The 23,736-nt window shown below is 46.6% G+C and overlaps 1 protein-coding gene across 2 annotated transcripts in view; it reads left to right on the top strand.

The window, feature by feature from the left end:
* Positions 1-23,736, top strand: part of Fndc1 (fibronectin type III domain containing 1) — an 87,177-nt gene that overhangs the window by 52,126 nt on the left and 11,315 nt on the right. For both annotated transcript variants that reach the window (XM_057762641.1, XM_057762640.1), the window contains 8 exons: positions 211-2,556; positions 4,349-4,449; positions 6,591-6,702; positions 7,555-8,028; positions 14,703-14,771; positions 16,925-17,068; positions 19,415-19,645; positions 22,302-22,410. In XM_057762641.1, the coding sequence (XP_057618624.1) occupies positions 211-2,556; positions 4,349-4,449; positions 6,591-6,702; positions 7,555-8,028; positions 14,703-14,771; positions 16,925-17,068; positions 19,415-19,645; positions 22,302-22,410 (3,586 nt within the window). The remainder of the gene's footprint in view (positions 1-210; positions 2,557-4,348; positions 4,450-6,590; positions 6,703-7,554; positions 8,029-14,702; positions 14,772-16,924; positions 17,069-19,414; positions 19,646-22,301; positions 22,411-23,736) is intronic.

The following is a 23,736-nucleotide window of genomic DNA, read 5'->3' as shown; positions in this document are numbered from 1 at the left end:
AACTCAATCCACACATAGGATCTAGAACTCTGCTATACAAAGTAAACTAGAGCAAGAACAAAAGGGATGTTATAGTTGGGGATGTGCATGTGTCGTGGTCTAAGGAATTAGAAGGGATCAGTTACAATGAGACATGTGGAACTCCTCCACACTGGATGGCGGATGCTCCTAAAGCTCCCCTAACACCCACCATTTAAAAATCTGTTCCAGCCAGTTCCCCAGAGACCAGTGCACACCACGATGGAAGGAACATCCGGAAACCTGAGAAACCTCAGCCTTCTCCCCTTACTCCTAAAAGTGCAGCTTCTTCAGAACACACTCCCCCAGCCAAAAATGCCAAGGATGATCTCCTTGACTTAAAGAACAAAATCCTGGCTAACAGTGTTTCGCCTCAGAAAACCCAACTTCACTCTAAAATGGGGGAGCTGGATCCCCAGACTACGGACGTCAATGGTGAGGAGGAGCTGGATTCCCTTGAAGATCCTCGTCCATCACGGGTGGAAACCCTAGACCGGAGGCGACCCCTGAGGGTTCCAAGTAGATCTGGTCATTGGGTTCCAGCTCCTGGCAGGACTCCAGCGAGGACTGGCCTACCAGTGCTGCCCCGCAAGGAGGGGATGGATAGGCGTGGCTCCTCCCTGGTCCCCAATCCTTATCCAGGAGTTGAATCTTCAGTGATGGCCTCTTCTACCTACACCCAGCTCAGCTCTACAGACAATGATTCCACGAACCAAAATGAGGACAATCAGGAAGTTTCCCCTGACCCTAAAGCTGCTTCTTCCCAGACACCTAAGAATCCAATTGGGTCCAAGCCCACCGCAACCCCTCGCCACCGTGTGGCTTCTAACACGCTCAGGGACAAAAGCAGGCTGCTCCCAGGGGCGAAGGCAGAGTCGTCTGCCACCAGTGAGGAGGATTCCAGTGTTGCGGCCCAACCCCTGGGTCACGGCCCCCTGCACAGAGGCTCCTCTCGACCACACTCCAGATCCCAGCTTTCTCGGGGCTGGAAGGACCGCCAGGATGCTCCTTCCCGCGCCGCTGTGTCACCTTCCGGCTCTTCTCGCCCCTTTTCCCTGACCGCAGGCTCAGAGGAAGAGGACACTTCTGATGGTGAAGGAGATGTTGACAGAGATGCAGGGGACACCAGAAGGCAGGCTGAGGTCACTGCTCAGACCCAGCAAACCCGGCCTGCCTTGGGACACTTCAGTTTGACACGGAATAAGCCCTTCTCTGCCCACAGCAGAAATCCGAACAGATTCCCCAGGTTCCGGGGACTAGGACTGCAGCCCGCTGGGTCTCCTCAGTCTACCTCAGCTCCGAAAGTCCTCACCAGGTCTCCTCCACAGCCAGCATCCCACACCAGGTCTAATGTTTATGGAGGTGGTGAGGATGAAGAGCCACTTCCAGCCTCGTCCAGGCACCCAGCCTCTGGGGGATGGGACACCCTAAGAAGAGGCCCCCAGAGAGGGGCCAGCTTGTACAGGAAGGATCCCATCCCAGAAAACCCCAAAGTTGCTGGAGCAGATGTACATCCTGGGGGCAAATTCCCTGTGTCCCCCAAGGCACGGGACTTTGAACAGAGAACCAACGAGGACGCCCATCAGACATCCCCAGGGTCTAACAGCCGCCAGTTACCCCCTGCTCGGCTTCCAGCACCGAGGTCACAGCCCTTCCCTGGGTCCACTGTTCCCAGAAGAATGACACCTGGCCGCAGCTCAGAAGTTTCTAGTTCTCAGAGTAAGAGTGATGAGTCAGGGCGTGACCGGTCACACACAATGAACTCCCATGGGGTGCTCCCCTCGGCTTCCCGGAGTCAGGATGAGGAGTCCCAGAGCAGCTATGAGGAAAACAGCACTGAAATTGAGACTCCAGATTCCCGGACTCTCACTCGTGCTACTCCATCCACATTCAGACATCGGCAGGCGGGCTCCCAGATAGGGAACAGCGATAGCAGCCCTCAGCCCAGTCACACAGGAGCCTCTGTGAGACCCAGCCGGCCTGGCAGCCCCCATCCCCGGGCCCAGGTTCCTGGCAGGGCTGGATTCCAGGCCACACCAGTGAAGAAGATCTCTCCTTCCAAGGGTCCCCTGCCTCCTGAATCTCTGCAGTCAGTCTTTACTGAGGAGGAGGAGGAGGAAGAGGAAGAGGAAAAGGAAGGACTTTTAAAAGGCAAGGAAGACTCTCTGTCCACCTCAAAGTGGCCTTCTTCCTCCTCCCACAGGGGCAATAAATATGCGGACAGAAACTTTGACAAAGATAGGGCTGCGGTTGGGCTGGTTCCCCAGGGAGGGAGCCTTGTGGAGGAGGAGAACGCCATCCCTGGAAGGCGACCACCAGGCAGCCCTTCAATAGCCACACACCCACCTCCACGGTACCAGCCTCGAAACCCTGCTACTGCAAGTCCCATGGCCAGCAGCCACTCCTGGCCAAGGTATACCACCCGTGCCCCTCCCAGCTACTCCTCTACAACGCCCATGCTTTCCTTGCGCCAGCGGATGCAGCGACGATTCCGGACCCCAGTCTCGCGCTACCCGCCGAGACCCGTGCTCGCACAAGGTAATTGGTTTTCACTTTTAGCTAACCAACCTTTTATATTTCTTTCTAAAAAGTGCTAAGTGGTTGTTTTAAAGCTTACTTTAATTTGTGTTACAAAGCATCCATGATAACCAAACAGGCATCATTCCCACTTCTCTGTTCAGTTGTGTGTTGGGGCCATGGTTGGTTGTATAGTGGCCACTGCTTTTAGATGGGTCTGACCCGCAGAGGCCAGAACTGCCGGCTTTAAGTCACATCAGAGATGTCTGAGCTGCAGCTGGGCTCCGGACACCGAGGATATTGTCACCCTCCAAATTGCCCCTTCATTTGGGACGATGTGTCATACCCAAATGTTATTTTTCAGTTATTCACTTGACAGAAGATATTTAAGGAATCAACAGTAATAACACATGTATGTGTGTATGTGTGTGTATGAGTGTGTATGCATATGTGTGTATGTATGCATATGTATGTGTTTGTGTGTGTGTGTTTGGGTGTGTATGTGTGCATGTGTGTGCTTGTGTGTATGTGTGTGTTTTTGTGCATGTATGTGTGTATGCATGTGCTTGTGTGTGCTTATATGTGTGTGTGTATAGGCTTGTCTTCTTCTTGTTTCAACCTTATCTTTTGCATATAAAACTTAACCAAATAAATCCTAGCTCAATTTCAAATATCTTCTGTAGGAATTTCTTAGACATTTCTTCACCAAATGGTGTCTACAACCTGCAGAAAGCACGTGGTAAAGTTGTCATAGAGTTGGGTCAGGCTAACATATGCCCGGAATTCCGTAACAGACAATGGAACATAGGCAACCATGAACTAGGGTCCATGTGAACCCGCAGGGCAGGATCCCTGGCGTTTGCGTTAAATTTGCATTCTGCTGAATCTTGCACTTCCTTCGTATGTAACTGGAGTTTCTTAAAGCATCTTCAGCAAGTGTGTGGGAATCTGGTGGCATTAGTTATTGATTCATTAATTCATTCATTTGAGATGGTGCCTCACTCTAGTCCCGACTGGCCTGGCACTTACTGTATGGCTCCAGTTCCCTTTAAACTTAAAGCAATCTCTTGTTTTAGCCCTTGAGTGCTGAGGTGCAGGCATAAATCACCGTGCCCGGCAGCATGATAATTTGCTTGATGCATTGTCCCATGTGGGGGTAGTTTTTCTCCTAGGATTGTTGTAAGTGATGTAGAGTTTACCAGGGTCTTGTATGTAAAAGAACACACTACATGCTTGCTATACAAGGGAAGGCGTGCACTAAGTCTGACCAACAGTGTTGTCAGAAGCCCTGACTCTTCTCCTGAAGTCAGCCTGGGCCTCAGAGGCTACCAGTTGATAATAAAGACCACCTGTCCCCTAGAGGGGCTGGTCAGAAACAACTCATTAAACTTCTCAAGCTGCGCTACAGAGCCCAGCACGCCAGGACATCACATGATGACTGGGACCTGGGACAGGGGTCAGCTGGAAATAGCTGTCCTGTTTGGTGGTGGTTAAAACTCTTAGAGATCATCTCCACTATTCTCCACGATTCCACTGCTTTCCTGTTGGTGAAAATGAAGCTAGAGCTAAGGTCTTAAACTTCACGAGCAGAGTACTTAGGAGGCCATTCTCAGTCCCCCAGCATGGTCAGGATGTCACTTCATTGTCTTGTAGAAATCACAGTAAAACTTATCTAATACATAGATGCTACTGGTTGAAATTCTATTTTGTGTTTGTTGGAAACGAAGTGTTTGCACTTACAGGTTGATGAAGTCAGTGGTCTAGGAAGGTTGAATTTGCTAGGAACTTCTTTTCCCTTTTCCCTGCTGTGTAGGTTACAATGGACGTCCAAATGTAGAAGAGAACATACCTCCTGGCAGTGTTGGAAAACCGAACAGACAAAAGATTATCAATGGTCCCCAAGGAACAAAGTGGGTAAGGTAAACTTCTTTACACATTCAAGGTGTTCTTAAGTGTTGGGAAGAGAAAACCAGGGATGCTGTGTGCCAGTAAATCAAGCAGTCTGCCCCTCTCTTCCCCTCCTGTTCCCTCCCCTCTCCTCTCCTCCTTCTCTCTCATCCACTCCCCTCCTCTCCTCTTTCTTTTTCCCCCTCCTCTCTCCTTCCCTCTTTCCCCCTCCCCTCTCTTCTCCTTCCTTCCCTTCCCTCTCCCTCTCTTATTGATAACTTTTCAGTGTACTCCAGCTGGCCTCAAACTTGAGATCCTCCTGCATCGCAGCCTCTCTGGCACTGGGACTGCATAGGTGCCACATCCTGTTCTCCTAGAATTTAACAGCTTAAGAAAGAAGAAAAGGATAGGTCTCATGTTTAGCAAAGGCGATAGCCACTCCACAGTAGAAACTTTCTCTTTTTTCTTTCCCATCCCTGGTTTTAACTGCCTTAAATATAATTGCTTTCAATGTCTAGAAAGTCTTTGGTGATCAGTGAGGCTTGGCCTTGGAAAACCCCACTCTGGGGTTTTTCCATTTGACTTGATTGACAGGAAGATCAGAGAAATTCATGGTTCCACCGCAGCAGCTACTCGGAACCTAAGAATGGCTTTTCCTACATTCCTCCCTTATTTTTTATTTTTAGTTTAGTGTATAATTAGATAGTGCATTTATTTTCTGTTAGTTGTCTCAAATTCTTTGTAAAGGAAATAGTAAACTCAAACCAAAAAACTAAACAAGTAGACAGTTTTATCAGTTAATCCCTTGCATCTGACCATTGTCTGACTAAAACTGAAAATATGTCATAATGCTTTTCACTTAGATGATGAATATGCTAAACCCCTGCCCGGGGCTAAGATGAAAATTTAGGGGATTTTGGGGTTGAGACAGTGGATAGAAAACAGTATTCAGGGCCTGAAAATATTCCTTGGAAGAATGAAAAATCTCACTGTAGAAATTACCAGCCAAGCTTTCTACTTACGATGAAAAGGTTTTGAAAATATACATACTGAAGGTGTCTGAAATTTTTCGCCACAGAAGACCTGAGCATGAGAACCATGACCATTAAACAGAATGCTTTCTAATGGTTCTGAACTGGAAAGGTCTTGACACTACCCTGGCCAAAAGCTGAATGGCAATCAGAGCTGATTTTGAAAGTAGGATCTATCACAAATGTCTCGTTTTTGCTATCAGAACAGGACATTTTTTGCATCATGGTTATGTAGAGATGGGTTTCGGGTGTTCCTCTGTGTGGGAGCACTGTGGCCTTGTCAGCCCCGTGTGTGTCTGAAGGCTCACTAACAGACAAGGATGCCTGTGGGGGCAGGACCACACTTGAGGGACTCTCAGAAAAGAGCGCCAGATTCTTTCTCAAAGGGAAAACAATAAATTTCCAAGATTTACAATTTCTTAGAGTAAGAAGTTTCTATATGCTATATTTTATAATATTTCTATAAGTTAAAAAATTTTAATTAAATAATCAAAATTTTATTTTTAACATAACACAATGAAAACATTTCATATTTTTAAGCAACTAGTAATATTTATTCATTCATTCATTAAATATAAGGAATACAAGAAAAAGGAAACAAACATTCTTTACTCAAAACTGCTTCTCAGAAGTGACCTCTTGGGGACATTTTGGTGGATACCTTTCCAGAACACATGTCTTTGACATTTTCAGGCTTATATATAAAGCACATTGTTTTTTACAAAATTATCAGTCCCATTACCTGGATATGCATAAAGCTAGGCCACTATATACAAGGTCTCATATCCCTCTATTGGCTGCTGCTGGGCCATTATTTACTAAAGTTCATCTGTCAGTTGATGGATTCTGAGATTGGTTCCTGTTTATGTTGTACTAAATGGCTGAAAAATACTAAAATGTCTTTTGCATATTTGGGAAGCAGAGCAGGTTCTGTTTCATATAGGTAAGCAGCGATACAAGGCAAACAATACGATACAAGATTGCATCTGACTTTGCAGACACTGCAAATGATAGCGACAAGGGGGCTTCCCTCTCACTTCCTTTCTTCTGTGGATGCTCACATGTCTGTGCCCACAGCTGGAGATGTGAACATTTGGGGATCCCCAGCACCCCTCCATCTGTGTTGTCTTGGTTTAGGTTGTAGACCTGGATCGTGGCTTGGTCTTCAATGCTGAAGGGAGATACCTCCAAGACTCACAAGGCAACCCTCTCCGGGTTAGACTCGGGGGAGATGGTCGCACCATCGTGGGTGAGTGAGCTGTGGGGTAGCTTTGGTCTTCCCCGCACCCCTTGTTTCTAATGGTTTCCGTGGTCTCATTGCTCTTAGCCGTGTGGGAAGATAGTCCCCAAATGGGGCCGGAGCCAGCTTTTTTCTCATGGTTTTAGTCTCCCTGTTTCTTCAGACCCCCCCCGGAAGTGTTCTCTAATTTGTTCTCGGGTCAGAAAAGGATAGACCACAGGCTGTACTGCCTGATTGGGAAGACCGTGAGAGTAGTTCTTACATTTTAAAATAACTCTTTCCCCTTGCCCCAAAAGAAGAATGTCTGTGGCATATGATAAAATGATATAAAATTCACATTTCGGTGACCACACACGAAAGCTTGGAATACAGGGACACTTACTTATGCATCATCTGGCTCATCACTTACGCATTGTTTAGGCTTTGTCTGCTGAGTGTTTGGCTCTACAAGGGCTGAGTTGAATAGCTCCCCCTGGCCTGGAAAGCTCAAAAGACTTACTCTCTGGACTTCTGTGGAAATGTTTGCAGTCCCTGGCCCAACCTAACATGTTTTTTTCCCTAGGGGTAGAAAGAGCGAGCAAAGGACCACTTCCCTTAACAGACAGTTTTCTCTGGATGTGGAACACACCGACTCAAGAGTTTATGTAGTAGTTCTATAGCGGGAATGATGGGCAGTCTCCTAAGTCCATCTCTCTGCAAAGCGACAGATACCACCACCTCAGACACACGCCATTGCTCCTCTGTCTTTTGATGATTAAAGTGTAGGCATGCATACGCTTTGAGAAGATGCTTTCTCGTTGTGCTTTCTGTCCCCTGCATTGTTTCACCTTGTTGCTTATCTCTTGCTTGGCTTCATTTCAGATCTGGGAGGAACTCCTATGGTGAGTCCCGATGGCCTCCCCCTCTTTGGGCAGGGGAGACATGGCAAACCTCTGGCCAGTGCCCAGGATAAACCCATCCTGAGTCTCGGAGGGAAGCCCCTGGTGGGTTTGGAGGTCATCAGAACAACCACTCATCCTCCCACCACCACCATGCCACCAACCACGATGACCACCACTGTGCCTACCACCACAACCCTTCAACCCCAAACCACCACCACCCGCCGGACCACCACCCGCCGGATCGCCACCACTACCACGCACCGCACGACCACCACCAGGCGTCCCACAACTACAATCCGAGCTACCCGGAGGACAACCACCACCACCACCACCACCACTCTGGAACCTACCACCCTTTCTCCTACCTGTCCCCCTGGGACCGTGGAACAACAGGACGAAGCCGGTAACCTTATCATGGGCACAAATGGAATCCCAGAGTGCTACCCTGAGGAAGGTAACCAGCTTTGTTCTAATGTAGAAAGCTTACTTGACAGAGGCGGGTCTCAGAGCCTGCCAGAAAGGGGTGAGTACTGGGCAGAGCAGACTGGCAGCCTGGCAGAGGCGTTTGGAACCCCAGGGCCTTTGTTTGTCAACACTTTTACAGTCAGATTCAGGAACTAAGAAGTACAGTGTGAGATACACTGTGTCACATACACGGTGTATACATGTGTGCGTTTGTTGTTCATCTAAAACCTCAGGGTGTCTTTTGTTTATCTGACAGCTGAAACTTAGTGTTATTGGCTTGGGCTATGTTTCCCTAGGTGTGTGCTTCTGTAAGTTGGTGTGTGTGTGTGTGTGTGTGTGTGTGTGTGTGTGAGAGAGAGAGAGAGAGAGAGAGAGAGAGAGAGAGAGAGAGAGAGAGAGAGAGATTGGTAGCTTGGTTCTGTGATCATGTGAGTTATCAGGTCTGACGGGTTCTGACTGTGAGGCCCATTAGATAACAGTCTCCCTGTGAGCTCCAGGAAGTCAACACTGCCTGCACCGGGCAGTGAAACTCTGGGTGATCAGCCTTCCTTTTGGAGAACGCCAGTTTCAAGTGATGAGCCTTCTCCTGAGAGGATGGGGTTTCCGTCGGAAGACCACACTGCTTCCGCTTTGCCGTGGTTGGTTGGGGCTATCTGGTCACTCCTGACATCTGTCTATCTTCCCACTGAAAAACCGCATCTGTGAAGATCCAGGTCACGGCATGCATTAGCCTCTTCTCAGGCATCCGACACAGAGGGGACAAACACACGCTTTTCCCTCAGGTCGGAAAGACACACGTAGCCTGTAAAGCCTGAACTTTTTTTTAGTCTGATGCAGCAAAGACCCTTCCTCTAGGATGTGTTTTGCAAGCCAGGGATACTCAGAGCGTTGCTGCCTGTGATGGGCCCTGAGGAATCTGAGCATGAACACCGTGCTCAGAATGAGGATCCACTCCCAAGGCATTGTTCGTATGGAGAGCTGCAAAATTAACGGGAAAACTGGACACATCTTCAAAGTCCACAGTCGAGAGCAAAGAAACGCAAACCAAGGGAGAGAGCCACTGGGGAGAGAACTCTTACGCTGTTCACTCGGTGAGTACATATCTGAATTTCCTCTTTTTTAGCATTGTTTATGGGAGGAGTACTGGGTTTACGTGTGCGGAGTCTGTGTGTGGAGGTGAGAGTCAGCTCTCTCCTTCTACCGCGTGAGTTCCAGAGACGGAGCTCGAGCCTTTACCTGTTGAGCTGTCTCGCTGGCCCCTGCATTTACCTTTAACTTCTTAGTGTTAAAGTGACTTCCTCCTTCTGCATACATTAATATGTTTATCTCTGAAAGTGGACATGTGACATAAGTGCTTAGTAACTGGCTGTAAACAAAAGAATGACTGCCTAGCATTTGATTTCCATTACTGCCGTTTGGCATTTTATTTTGCCTGCATGTGATTTCATTTACATTGCTCTATCCCAGACTTTAATTTGACGTGAAATCCAGTAGATTTTCTTAGCATCTGTGCCAACGCTTTTCTTCGCCAATCGCAATGAACAATGCACATGTTGCTTGTAACCCTTCTCCTAACTCCTTGGTCCAACCCAAAGACTAATGGACCCCTAGGCAGCATTTTGAAATCAAGTATAAATTTTACAAAGTTTTGTAGAAAAAAAAACTAAACTTGTTGAGAGTGGTACATCCCCTGCTGTTTTTAGCTGACTATGTGTTATTTTTAAAATCCTTCAGTGAGATCTGCTTTCTATACCAGCGGATGCTAAAACTTGCCTGCTTTCTTCCTTGCTTTGATTCTAACCATAGTTGTTTAATATTTTAATTTAAAACCCTCTCACTGAGATGTGGGTGACATATAAAAAGACACGCATGTGAGTCTGAAGAGTTTGGAGCAAAGACTTGTGCACACATCTGGTCATCAAGACCACAGACATGTTCATCACCCCTCAGAGACCGCCCCCTTATTGTTAGATTTAGTCTTTTGTCTTTTACCACCGTTTCATGTCTTGGAGCTGCTCTTGTTGTCTGTCACTATGCTGGTCCACTGACCTAGCATGCACACATCATTACTTTCTCAGTTGCTAGCAGTGGGCGCCAATGGCTTACTGTGTACTTGCTTCTGATTATACATGTCATTTTCAAATATGATCACGAGCCAGACACAGTGCTTGCTTGCCTCTTGGATAGGAACTGAGCTCCAAAGATGGCTGGAGATTTGAAAATAGCAGAGTCAGATGGCTCTAGAAGAGCCAGCTCACCACTGTGTCACACACATACACCTTCTTGTTGACTGAGCACCTTGTAATGGCCTCTGTCAGGAATGCTCTGTGGTCACTGCAATGACACAGAGCAAAGCAGGTCCCAGTCAGGCCCAGCATCGGAGGAAGGAGGCTGTTTCTTGACTCCCGTACAGAACCCACAGAAACACGTGGGTCTCACCCGTGTCCTTACTTTGCTTTCACCTTCATGCTACCTTCACATCGTCTCCTTTCCAGTGCTAAGTAGAGTTCCATCCTGAACACACGCTCACTCTGGGTACACAGTGGCTCTCGGTACACAAGCTACCATCAGCCGGACACCATCCTGGCTGCTGGTGCACTCCCCAGCCTAGGAACCTGAGTGTTTATTGCTCCATGGTTATGACTTGGAATCTGCACTGCTGGCGGTGAAGAATACCACTGAGGGGCTTTTCCAAACCCCTCTCCCACCTCGCTTCAGCTGACCACTGGACATTCCACTCTGTTTGTAAAGTTCTGGGGTTTGGTTTCAGCTCTCCAACTTTTAAAGCATCTTTTCAAACATCCAAGTCTTGGCTCCCTTGGTGAAATCAGGCCTCCTCTTTTCCTTTGAAAACTGCTCTCAAGAAATGTTCTAGGAATAGCCTCGGGCCATTCAGTGATGCCAGCAACTCTGTTACTTACTGATACTTCCTCTATGTTATGAATGCTCTACTTCCCCGTAGCCAGAGATGCACAGTGCAAGCTTGTTTCCTGAATACTATTGCATCTACTCCTCTCTTTTTACACATACACACACCCTTGCACACACATACACATTCATGCACATACACTCATCACACCACACATAACACATGTGAACACATGCACACACATCTATATATCCATGCACACACATCCATGAACACACATACAGAGAGAGAGAGAGAGGGGGGGGGGGAGAGGGAGAGGGAGAGAGAGAGAGAGAGAGAGAGAGAGAGAGAGAGAATAACTTTTTGGTTTATTTGAGCTGGAATTGACTTCTCTACTCGGTAATGAACTCCAGAGCTGAGATAATAGAATCTGCCATATCTCTAGTTTCCCAGGGTACCACACTATCATCCTTAGGCATCTAAATATCTTAAGATTTTAAGAGGTAATTCTGGGTTTTCTAGCTGAGAAGTAAAAGTCGGTGATCTTTGTTTTCCAGGCTCTTTCTGCAGCAGATTGGTGAAATGGAACATATCTGGAGATGCCCTGAGCCAACTGAACATTCAAGAATGTGTAACGTGACCTTGCTACATGTTGGAGAGACACATTCGTCATTTTAGAAAACAGCTCCAGCCGCCATGCTCACCCTCCCGACGGAAAGGAGAATAATCAGAACGCAGTTCCATTGGAGCCACAGTTCCACGTGGGAATGCGCCCGAGCTCCCATGCTGGTGTCTACTTCCTCTCGCTAAACTTCTATGGAGAACAAACTTTTTAAAAAGCCATTTTAATGTCTCTGGAGCTGAGGCCCTAATTCCCTGGAGACAGAGTGCATTCATTTTTTTTCATGAGGTACTGAAAAGACTCGGGCACACAACATGTCCATGACTGGAAGCCACTTTTATATGAAGATCAAACTTTTGACAGGGGTTCTGGGTTGGGTTATAGGACACCCAGTTTTACAGAGTTCCAGATGGTGTCGTACGGCAGAGTCGTGTGGCCATCAGTTCTGGCAATATGTGTGTATACAGTCATCACACAGAGAAGATACATTTACTTGGAGAGAAGATGGTGGTAACTCAGAAATAAATTGATTTTATTTGGTTCTATAAATGTATTCAGTTACTTGGTGGGATGTTCACTTATGCCAGAGGCCTGTGTTGGTCATCACAAGAATCTAATTTAGCACCCATGACCTTCTGCAAGGGTCCTGCCATCTCAGCAGCTCTGGGCATTGCCATGGATACAGGAATCCACAAAGAGAGTTCTGCTTCTCCCTCTTCATGTTTGTCCTGGGATAGTAAAAAATGCACATTTTTGCTTATGTTTTTTTAAAAAAACTGGAGACATAATGAAAATGGAATGGAAATGATCAGAGAGTAAAATCACACTGTGCTCCTAAAAGCTAAAGGAAAAAGATGGTGGTCAGGAACCAGCAGCGGCAAGATAAACCCAAACTTCAGTCACCATGAACTTGAAAACAAATGCAAATTGAGTCAGAAGTAATTCTGTCTTGGATACAGGCATGTTGATGTTGACCTAGCCCATAGATAATGTGTGTGTGTGTATATGTGTGTGTATGTGTGTGTGTGTGTATGTGTGTGTGTGTGTATACAACCATGTTTGGAATTTTGGAATTTTTTCACAGGATGACCTTCCCCCCTGAAGGGTGGATGATCTGGAACTGGCCTTATTAACATTCACTGTAAGCAGAGGTTGCCACCCTAAGGTGATGTTCAAGGGTGCTGAAGCCTGCCTTGAGCAGCTGAGGGTAGCTGTGAGTGTCCTGCTGCTGTGTCCAGAAGATGCTGGGCAGGCGGCAGCAGAGTGCCCCTGTCCTCCACCATAGAAGCTCCCTTTGGCACTGTCTTGCTCCCTGTGTTATAGACTGAAGCACTGCTGTTTAAGTTAGGTCTAATGGCTAAAAAATGCCAATTTGATGCATATGGTTTCCTGGGGAAGGGAGCTTATACTTCCATTTCCCTGTGAAATGCTGAGTCAAACAACGCGTGTTTGCAGACAGCTGGATTGGCTAGTTCAGCATCTGAAAAGGAGAGGTAGTTTGGAGTGTAAAGTACATGGACTCTGAGCCAAGAAGCCTGAAGCTCAAGTCCTGTGCTTGGCACTTGTGTGGCTTCAGGTCACTATGAACCCTCTCAGAGCCCCAGCGTGGAGCCTAAGAAGTGGGCGTAACTCTCACGGCACACACTGAGGGCACCCAGAGTCCATAAGGCATCTGGTAGGCACTGCTCCTTCCTCCTGTCATCCCACCACTGCGTTCAAGGGGGTGTTGTGTTCAGAGAGTTTCATGCCACAGCTGCTGGCTTCAGATCATAAGGGGGGGAGGGGTTCTCTTGGTTGATAGAACGTTCTTTGGATTCAAGACTTTCCCACCATAGTGATTGCTCTGTAGACCCAGGTGGGGGTGCACAAAATCTAAGCAGCTTCAGACTGAGCTTCCCAAATAATGCCCCCCCCAAAGCCTTTTTTTTCCCTCAAATCATTCACCTGTCTTGAGCCAAGTTTGTTTGCCAGCCCAGTCATTACTTCACGACTGGAATTCTAATACTAGTTTGCATAATTAAATTTACAGTTTTAAAGTTAATTTTATATGGAAGACATTAAACTTCATCTACAATTTTATAAATCACATTGAAGTAAAATTCTGTCATCCTAAGGTGTCTAGAGGTTAGTAATATCTTAATGAGAAATTTAGTCATTGACATAACATATTCAAAGTTCATATGCAAGTTAAGGAATCCAATGAGTATCAATTTCCCTAGTTGGGTAGTAAAACGTCAGCAGGCAGGAAATACAGATGAGAAAGAATGATGATGTAAGACAACACGAGTCTTGCACTGGGAAGTGGGGCTACAGACGGGGGTCTCTGTAAAACCCTGAGCTTACAAGTGGGGGAAGTTTTAGGGTACAAAGGGAGGACAGGGAAGGAGGCTGAAGCATTTCCCCTTCCGGCTCACAGTCAGCCATTGCTAGGGGGAAACCTTGAGCAGTCAGTCAATGTCAGATGATTGACAAATGCCTCTCCTAGCAATTATTAGGGTCCCCCAAGGCAAGGAGGGCAGGGACTAGAGAAGCAAGTTACTTAACTTCTTAGAACCTATTTACTACAGTTGCAACAATCATCACGTTCCAACCAAAACGGGAGAGCCTTACAGCAGGGCGTGGCCCTGGCTGACACAGGAAACTCAGGCAGTGCAGTCTGTCAAGGGAGAGGCAAGTAGAGGCGGGAAATCACCTCATTCTAGAATATTCTAATGGCGAGATAGAAGGAGGGGGAGAATAAAGGCAGATAACTTGAGCTCACCGGGGCAGAGATTTTTGTCACAGGGCAAAGCCTCCCTCTCCAGGCCATCTCTGAGCATTTGTACCAGGCTTGTGCCAGGAGCATGGCAGGCTTCCCTCCAGGTCTAGAGCAATTCAGACGGGTGGGCAGAAGGGTCTAGGGATGAAGAGCTGGGTGTTTGCTCCTGAGCAAAGGGTATTGGATTGCCTTTCTCTGATCTAAAAGAGAGGAAGCCTGGCTTCCAGTCTGGGGTTCCGACATTCTTCCTTCTGCTGAAATGAGGAGATGCTGGTACTGGCCGCAACTTGTTTCTGAGAGCCCCTCAGGATGAATGAGTCGTCCTCCTCAGGGCCAGGATTCTGAGACAGTGCTGGGAAGAGCCACGATGGGAAGGGCCCATGATGATCTGTCCTCTTTCCTCTTCCTCCCTAGATGACTTCTCAGGCCTGGAGACTGACACAGCATCACCCACAGATGAGGACTACGTTGTGTATGATGACGGTATGGAGCGGACCCCAAAACTCACCTTCATTTCCCGACCGCAAGATCCTATTTTAGTTAAAAGTGTTTGATCCTGATTGCGTTTTCCTCTGGGACAGTGGTGGTAACTACCCCCTCTTCTGAGTTGCTCTCAAATTCATATTTAAGCTGGAGAAAAACAGCAAACTTGAGGAGCTGGTATGACTTCTAAACAAGTCCCTTCCTAGCCCCTTGCCATGAAGCAGTCCTGGTGCTGCCACTGCCCAGACTTCCCCTTCATCGGTATCTTTATTGGCAAAACCACGTGGTTTAAATCAGCATGGAGCCTCTTTTCCTCCTCACTCTTTTCTTTCCTAACTAAGTAACATAGATGTAGCCACAATGTGTTGATTTCTTTTCACAGAAACTTTTCCAATGGTTCAGTTCAATATTGCAAAATGTCCCTGACCCACCTACCGCAGCCCCTTAAGAAACTGCACCTGCTCTTCTGGTCGTTACTCTTAGGGCCCTGGGGTTGTCTTGTCTCGGCTATTGAGAAGTTTACCTTGGAAACTTGCCCACCAGGTGTGGCCCTTTGCCATCCAAACTCAGGATATGCTTCCTCACATCCGCTGGTGTCAGGTGTCTTAGCCACAATCCCGTGAATAACGTTGCCTCTGATGCTTTGTTCATTCACAATGAAGTTTAGACTTTGATGTTTTGTTCATTCATCATTAAGTTAGATGCGGGGACTTAATCCACTGCAGTTTCCAAATAAGGATTGATCTGAAAGGAAAACATCAGGTGTTAGGAAGCCCAGAAAGATTTCTCAGTACTTTGGGAAACACTGTCTGTTTTTCTTACTATCTTTGAGCAGTTGGAGGGGATCAGTTTTATTTTCGTTTTTAAATATTAAAAGATTGGTTCTTTTTAGAGCATTAATCCCAGTCTCCTCCCTGAAAAATTCTGTATGTAGATTTTTTTAAAATATTTTTTCATTTTTTAAAGTTTATGTGTATGTGTTATATCTGAGTGAGTGTGTGTGTGTGTGTGTGTGTGTATACACCACATGAGTGCAGTGCCTCTGGAGGCCAGGAGAGGGTGCTGGATCCCTTGGAGCTGGAGTTACAGGCAGTTGTGAGCTGCCTGATACAGGTGCTGGGAACCAAACCTGAGTTTTCTGCAAGAGCCGTTCATCTCTCCAGCATCAACGGATTTTTTAATTATCATTTCAGCCTATTTTCTGATGTGATTTTTAAATTTATTTATATTGTACTTATTCAGTAATTATGTATGTGCGCATATGTGTGTTGTGTGAGTATATAAGCACCACATGAGTGCAGGTGCATATGGAGGCCAAAGGATGTCGGGTCCCCTGGAACTGGAGGTGCTAAAGGTTGTGAGCCACCTGCCAAGGGTGCTGGGAACTGAATTTAGGTCCTGCTTAGGCAGTAAGTGAGACAGTGAGACATCTCTCTCATCCTGGTGTGATCTTTCTTGTCCTTAAAAGGAGAAGAAATTCAGGTAAGGACTAGACTTGGGCATGAGCACAGTCTGGGAATTTCTGAAGGTCTCCTATTTTCTGTTTCCCAAACTTCATTTTTGTGGGTATATGTGTTCTTTTGTTCTCTCTCTCCCTCCCTCTCTCTCTCTCTCTCTCTCTCTCTTTATATGCAGCTGCATATAGCAGTTGTTCAGGGTGTATGCGTGTGTCTGTGTGTGCAGGAGGAGGATATGTGTGTATATGTGTGTAAGTGTATCTGTGTGTGTTGTGTGTGGGGGTGTCTTTGTGTGTGGTGAGTGTAATATTATATAGTTGTGTGTGTGGGTGTCTTTATGTGTGGTGAGTGTAATATTATATAGTTGTGTGTATGCCTATATGTAACATCTGTACATTTGCATGTGGTGTGTGTATGTCTGTGTATGTGTGTGTGGTATATGTGCTGTCTATGTGTGTGTGTATAGTATAGCAGTACATGTGGTGTGGTGTGTGATACATATATATGCATGTATATATATGTAAAAGTAAGTATGTATGTATTAGTGTATGGTATAGGGGATAGTCTGGAATGGTGTGATTGGGTGTGTTTGTGTGTGTGTATTTGTGTGTTTACAGTTGAATCTTAAATATCCTTAGATTGTAACCAGTGTCACTTTTGGTGGCACCCTATTACAAAGACTTTATATCTTTTCAGATTATGGATTTGAGACCACAAGGCCACAGACCACCATCATACCCTCGACCACTGCTGCCACACCGAAGGTCATCCCAGAGCAAGGCACTGTCAGCTCCTTCCCAGAGGAAGAATTCGATCTGGCTGGAAAGAAACGATTTGTTGGTGAATGTCACTTTCTTAATCAGAGACGTTGGTTTTAACTTTTGCCTTTGAAGGCAGCGTAACTAAGCCTTGGCCTGGCTAAGGTGGTATATTTAAAAAAAAAAAAAATTCTTCCCTGGGGTAAAATTTCCATTTGAGGTAATTTAGTGAGCTCATTTTACTTAGATACACATTATTTTGCAAAAGTCTGCACTAACCAGAGACCTGTCAGTGCTCAACAGAGGACTTCAGCAAATGTATATCTAGAGTATGCCAGCTCACGTGCCTGCACATGGGCACACAGAGGCCAGAGGATGCCCAATGTCTTCCTCCATCACACTCTACTTTGATCCCTTGAGGCAAAGGCAGAATCTCGTTGAATCTGAAGCTCAGTATTTCAGTTAGGCTGGCTGGCCAGGGAGACTGCAGGATCTGTCTGTCTCCAGCACCCAATACCTGGATTACAGCATGCACAGCTATGCCCGGTTTTTAATGTGGGCACTGGGTATCCAAACTCAGATCCTCGTGCTTGTAAAGCAAGCATTCATACCCACGGATCCATCTTACCCGCCCTGTGGCCAGTCTTCTGAAGATGTTTGATTGTTGGACTTTAAGTGGCACGGTTTCCTAAATTCTGAACAACCCAGCTTGGTGAATGCTGTCACTAGCGGTGACAATATTGCAGAGCCAAAACTCCCTGTCGGCACTTACCATCTCCAACTTCATCAGCCTCATAGAATTGGGATCTAGAAATTCTTTTCTCTCCACTTCTTTCTCAGCAATTAACAATTTCAATGGAAGATTCTACGCAGCGGAACTATGCTCTAGTCCCTTCCCAAGTCATCTTTTCCCATGCCCTCGATGAACTGCGTTAATGAGACAGTTGGATTAATACATTACGGAGTGGAGACAAGCAGCATCTTAGATTAACACCACATTTTTCGGTTTCCAAAACAAATGTCCTGCCATGAGCAGAGAAGAAGTCTTGCCAGCCGAGAGGCAGTGACTGGGCGTCTGTCTCACCATGCGAGGGAAAGAGCAAAGCCATTAGGCTGAGGCAGCATTCCTGGGGCTAAAGCCAGTGTTTGCCTGGAGAGTCCACTAACCTCTCACTTTCCTCTGCTGGAGCACAGCTAAGAGGAAAAGAGGCATTTAGTGGTGTCATTAGCCCTTCCGCAGATTGCTTCTAAAAACCAAGACGCCTTCAGAAATCTCTAGTCATTTCCATTGAGATTACTTGGGGGTCTTGGGTATATAAAGCCTTAATGTCAATTCCTTGGCATTCTTAACTTTTCTTAGAATATAGTCAAAGATCTGTGGGCTGGTAGCAGAGAGCCTGTTTGGCCCTGGCTCATGAGCACATTCTCATATCAGGAGGCTCAGCTGTGATGGGGTACCAAGCTATGACTGGCATATTCCCAGTCTCCTGTAGCCCCTGAAATCATGTGGGCAGGAAGGGCTTCAACATTCCATAAATTTGAGAATGAGAACCTAAGCAATAGCGCTGCAGAGGGCCGCTCGGACCTTGGCATTGCACCCAAACGTCCGAGAGGGTTGTGAGGTTCCCTGAGCTCTGCAGGAGGCCACCAAAGGGAAAAGCTTGAAGCTGCCATCTGGTTCTCTGGTCTTAAGATGGCTGAGGAAACGAAATACGATGAGGGATGCTAGCTAACTGACTCACAATTTTCCAAATTTGAAGGCATAGGAATGGAAGAATGCCGGAAGCTTATATTACATCGAATTGTAGTCAGAGGACCTTTCTAAATCACTTTGAGGTTGTAGTCATCGGTGTTGATGGGGCAATGAGACTTTTTGTAACAATCAGATTTCGAGCTATATGTACATAGATCCATTAATGAGAGGCAGGGATTGCTCTTTGATTCTGCTAATGTATATGTGTGTATGTGTGCTTTTTGTACGGGCGTGGGCACACGTGTGTAGAGGGCAGAGATTGGAGTCGGGTGTCTCTCTTGTCCCTCTTCCCGATATGTATTAAGGCAGTATTGTTTGTTGAGCCCAAAGCTTGCCAATTATCATAGCCTATAGCACCAGTTTACCACAGGGGTCCCTTGTCTCAGCCTCCCAAGTATTGGATTATGGATGGTGGCCACACCTGCTTCACTGTCACATGGGTGCTAAGGGTTGAAACGAGGCCCTTACTCTGGAGTAGCATGTGCTTTACTCACAGAACTGTCTCCACAGCCCCAGGAGGTGCTCTTGAATTAGCATCAGGCGTCTCTGGAGTCTTGGCAGGGAGAGGCTAAGCTGTGGATCTGATTCCAAGGAACACACGCTATGATTCTGCTCTCCCCCATCAACCCCACCACCACCAAACCAACTCCAACTGGACACCTCTGTCTTTTCCAGCTCCTTACGTGACGTACCTCAGCAAGGACCCGTCGGCCCCATGCTCCCTGACAGATGCTCTGGATCACTTCCAAGTGGAGAGCCTGGATGAACTCATTCCAAACGACCTGACGAAGAATGAGCTGCCTCCTCAGCATGCCCCCCGCAACATCACTGTGGTTGCCATGGAAGGCTGCCACTCATTTGTCATTGTGGACTGGAACAAAGCCATCCCTGGAGACGTGGTGACAGGTGTGTCTTAGGCAGATGCTCAGCGTTCCCACAGGTCTGGCAGAGAGAGGAGAGGGGAATGGGTGGATGCACAAAGGGGCAGGTAAAGTGGAGAAGACGGACATTATTTTCGGTGGCACAGGGAGCACAGGTAAGTAGGAGCCTTACCTGTGAGTCGTAAAGAACACAGGCTGGAAGCCTGGGTCCTGAATTATAATTCCAGGTTGGTTTGTATGACCTTGAGCTAATAATACGTCATCTCGCTGGAACTCATTTCCTTACAGGAAAAATAAATATCATTATATCTTTAACCTATTATCCTGAAAATAGCCACACAACTACTCGTTAGCCGAAATCCTGTCGGAGAGAATGATGAAAACATTTCTACTGAACTATTACTTAGTGTTTCCTTCTTCTGAACTGCTGGCTGCTCCCATGACAGCCTGGGTGCTTCCCAGTTCCTTTTGTGGGCATTGGGAAAAGTGGAACAACCATAAGCATCTTGAGTCTCTCCTCTGGGCCTTGGCCTGTGAGATGCTTGTGAGTTTCTGTGACCCTGCCAAGATGACAATGGAGAACGAGTCTGTTGAACTGAGTTCCCACAGAAAGAGAATTGATGAGCTCTGCGAACAGTCTCCTCCTTTGTGGGTGATTCTTCTCAGGCCTGTGAGCTGTGTATTAGGAAGGCAGACTTGTCAGCTGTGGATTTGTCTCTCGATGGCACAGGAAGTGTCAGAGGTTAGAGATCAACATTGTCCATCCCAAGTGTCATGTGTAATTCTACACTGCTAGTGCCTTTGCTGTAGGACCCCAACATTGTCTTTTAAGGAGAGAAAAGTGTTCAAGAATATTCAAAGTTTAGTTTTTCTTACAGAACTTGTACAGTGGCCCCAGAGCCAGGGTAAGGGACCAGGAAATACAGTCCTCATGCATCCTGCCAGGTGTGGGGCAAGTGTCAGCGAGGAGGGACCTGAGTCTTTGGCAATAACTGACGGCTGCTCATTTCATGGTGTGTGCCAAGTGAGACCAATATATAAAATGTATAGCAATTTCTAAAAGAAAACAGAGATCAGTGTAACCAAGCCCCTGAGAATTCTCTCTCTCTCTCTCTCTCTCTCTCTCTCTCTCTCTCCCTCCCTCCCTCTCTCTCTCTCTCCCTCCCTCCTTCCCTCTCTCTCTCTCCCTCTCTCTCTCTCTCTCTCTCTCTCTCTCATATGTGTGAGGTGTTTGTGCACACATTTGTAGGTACATGTGTTATGTATGTAGACAAGCCAGAGGAGGATGCTAAGTGCCTGGATCTATCACTTTCCACCTTATTCTCTCAAGACAGGAACTGAACATGGAGCTAGCTAGGGTGGTGACCACAAATTCCTCAATCTTCCTATCTGTGTCCCCTCCCTGCACCAGCAGTGGGGCTGTAGGAATCATGTGCCCACACTCTGCCCAGCTGTGGGGTTATAGGAATCATGTGCCCACACTCTGCCCAGCTGTGGGGTTATAGGAATCATGTGCCCACACTCTGCCCAGCTATGGGGCTATAGGAAGCATGTGCCCACACATGCCTATCTATCTATCTATCTATCTATCTATCTATCTATCTATCTATCTATCATCTATCTATATATCATCTATTTTTATCTCTCTATTTCTATCACCTATCTATCATCTCTCTATCTCTATCATCTATCTATATCCATCTATCATCTATCTATCTCTATCATCTATCTCTCTTGCTCTCTGTCTATCTATCTATCTATCTATCATCTATCTATCTATCTATCTATCTATCTATCTATCTATCATCTATCTATCATCTATCATCTGTTTATCATCTGTCATCATCATCATTATGCATGCACACATGTATTATCTATCTCTTATATCTCTATCTATCTATCTATCTTACACATATAACAGAGAAAACAGGACATTTGTCTGGCTTAGTAAATATTAAATGCAGAACATTGTTTTTCCCCCACTTCTTTCTTCTCTGTGAAGTCGGGATTAGATGTAATTTAGCCCCAATGAGCTTAGTGAGGCCAGCGAGTGATGGTGGTAGAGAAAGAAGAGAAGTAGGAACCAGTGAGACATCAGAAAGCACTCGAGGTGCTGTCCCCATCTGGGTTCATCAGAAGTCACTAAGGTGTACCATCCTGTCTCACAGTGACACTTGCTCTCCTTGAGGTTCTCACTGTATGCAAATGTTACCCCTCCCTGTCATAGCGCTTTGTGATCTGGCTCTCTCTTAGCTTCAGCTGTCAACTCGACACAGCCCCGAATTATCTGAGGGAGTCTCAGCGGGGGCATTGCCTCTACCACATTGGCCCATAGAGACAGCTGCGGAACATTTTCTTGATTGATAATTGATGTGGAAGAGCCCAGTCCACTGTGGGTGGTACAATTCCTCAGCAAGTGGGTGTGGGCTGTATATGAAAGGCAACTGAGCACACAGAGAGGAAGCAAGCAGGTAAGCAGCATTCCTCTCTGGTTTCTGCTCCAAATTCCTGCTTGAGTTTCTTTCCTCTTAGTGATGGAGTATGACCTGGAAGTGTAAACTGGAATAAGTCTTTTCCTCCCCCAAGGTGCTGGTGGTCGTGGTGTTTATTGAAGCATCAGAAAAACAAACTAGGGCAGGTTCCTTGATGTTCACCAGGCTCCTCCTTCTTCCTGTTTCCAGGGTACTTGGTCTACAGTGCCTCTTATGAGGACTTCATCAGGAACAAATGGTCAACACAGACTTCGTCAGTGACCCACCTACCCATTGAGAACCTGAAGCCAAACACAAGGTATGACACAGTGGTCACTTACAGAGATACAGTCGGACCTGTGAGCTTGGTATCATTTGCTTGGGAACAAAGTCTCGCCATTTCCCTGAATTCTTGGTTTAGCTTACAGGATACCAATGAACGCTTGCCGTGTACCATGTCTTTTGCTTAAGAGAAATTATTGCATGTATTGTAGCTGTTACTTAACAATTGGGTTTATTCCTTGTTTTCCCAAGCATTACCTCCCGCGAGGGAAGGAATGTTGTTCTATATGTTGGAAGAGAATTAATTCAGTTTTTAATACAACCTTGCTGTGCGATATTAGTGGGGCAGTATTTTGTCAAATGTATTAATTATCTGACACTTAAGCTTTGTGATGCAGATGTTCAGTCCATTCTAGAAGGGTGGGTTGCGTGCGTTAGTAAAGGGTACAAGTGTGTCTCCATCACTGAGCAGTGGCTGGCTCACAGAGCACTAGTGGTTCCGCAAGCCAAAGTTTATGACACTCAGTGAGAAAATGGCAATCTGGTTCACACAGGAGTGCGTGACTGCATTTTTCAGTTGTATCGCCTGGTTTGGGAGGTATGACCATCAGAAAGTGACCTGGTGGATGAACACAAGTGACCTACTGAGCATGCCTTGACCAGGCAGTGGTGTGCCAGTACACTGACTGTCTGGGCAGCTGGGCATGGGGTGGGGGGAATTCCTGGTTTATAGCATTTCCATGACTGTGGTCAGGTACTCCTGCTGTGACCAATTGCACAACATCAATGGGCCTGTAGGATCCAGATAGCCACAGCACCACACTGTTGTACAGCGCCAGTAGGCTTGCAGAAAAAACTCGAAGGAGCTGCCACAGGCAGAGCGACAGAGAAATGCAGCAGACATGTGCTAGAGGGGACAGAATCTGGCTAGAGCCCTGCTACCAGGAGACTTCCCCAAAGCTGGGCGCACTCCCTGTGACATTTTAATGTGCCATTTAGGCTCTCTGGAACCAAGCTTCCATAAACTGTTATGAACTGCAGGATTTGGCCAATGAAATGAAGCAGTAAGTCCGGGAACGGAGAAAGTGCTTCATTCCTTTCTAATGAAATGAATGTTGACCAGCAATGAAAGTTAATCAGAGGAAATAAAAGCAACAGGACCAGGAGAAATAGGGTCAGTGTGTGTGTGTGTGTGTGTGTGTCTGTGTGCAGGGATTTCTTACGTCGACAGCACTGCCACCAGACATATCAAAATGCTGGACGATGCCTTCCAGTGTGTTTGCCACATGAGCACTTGCAACAAAAGTCGAATCTTTGTCTCCTGACCTCTCCCTGCCCTGCCTCCCCTCCCTGCCTGTGTCCA

The sequence above is a fragment of the Chionomys nivalis genome, chromosome 2 (assembly GCF_950005125.1).
Source record: "Chionomys nivalis chromosome 2, mChiNiv1.1, whole genome shotgun sequence".
Lineage (NCBI taxonomy): Eukaryota > Metazoa > Chordata > Mammalia > Rodentia > Cricetidae > Chionomys > Chionomys nivalis.
This window is presented reverse-complemented; position numbering and strand designations above follow the sequence as displayed.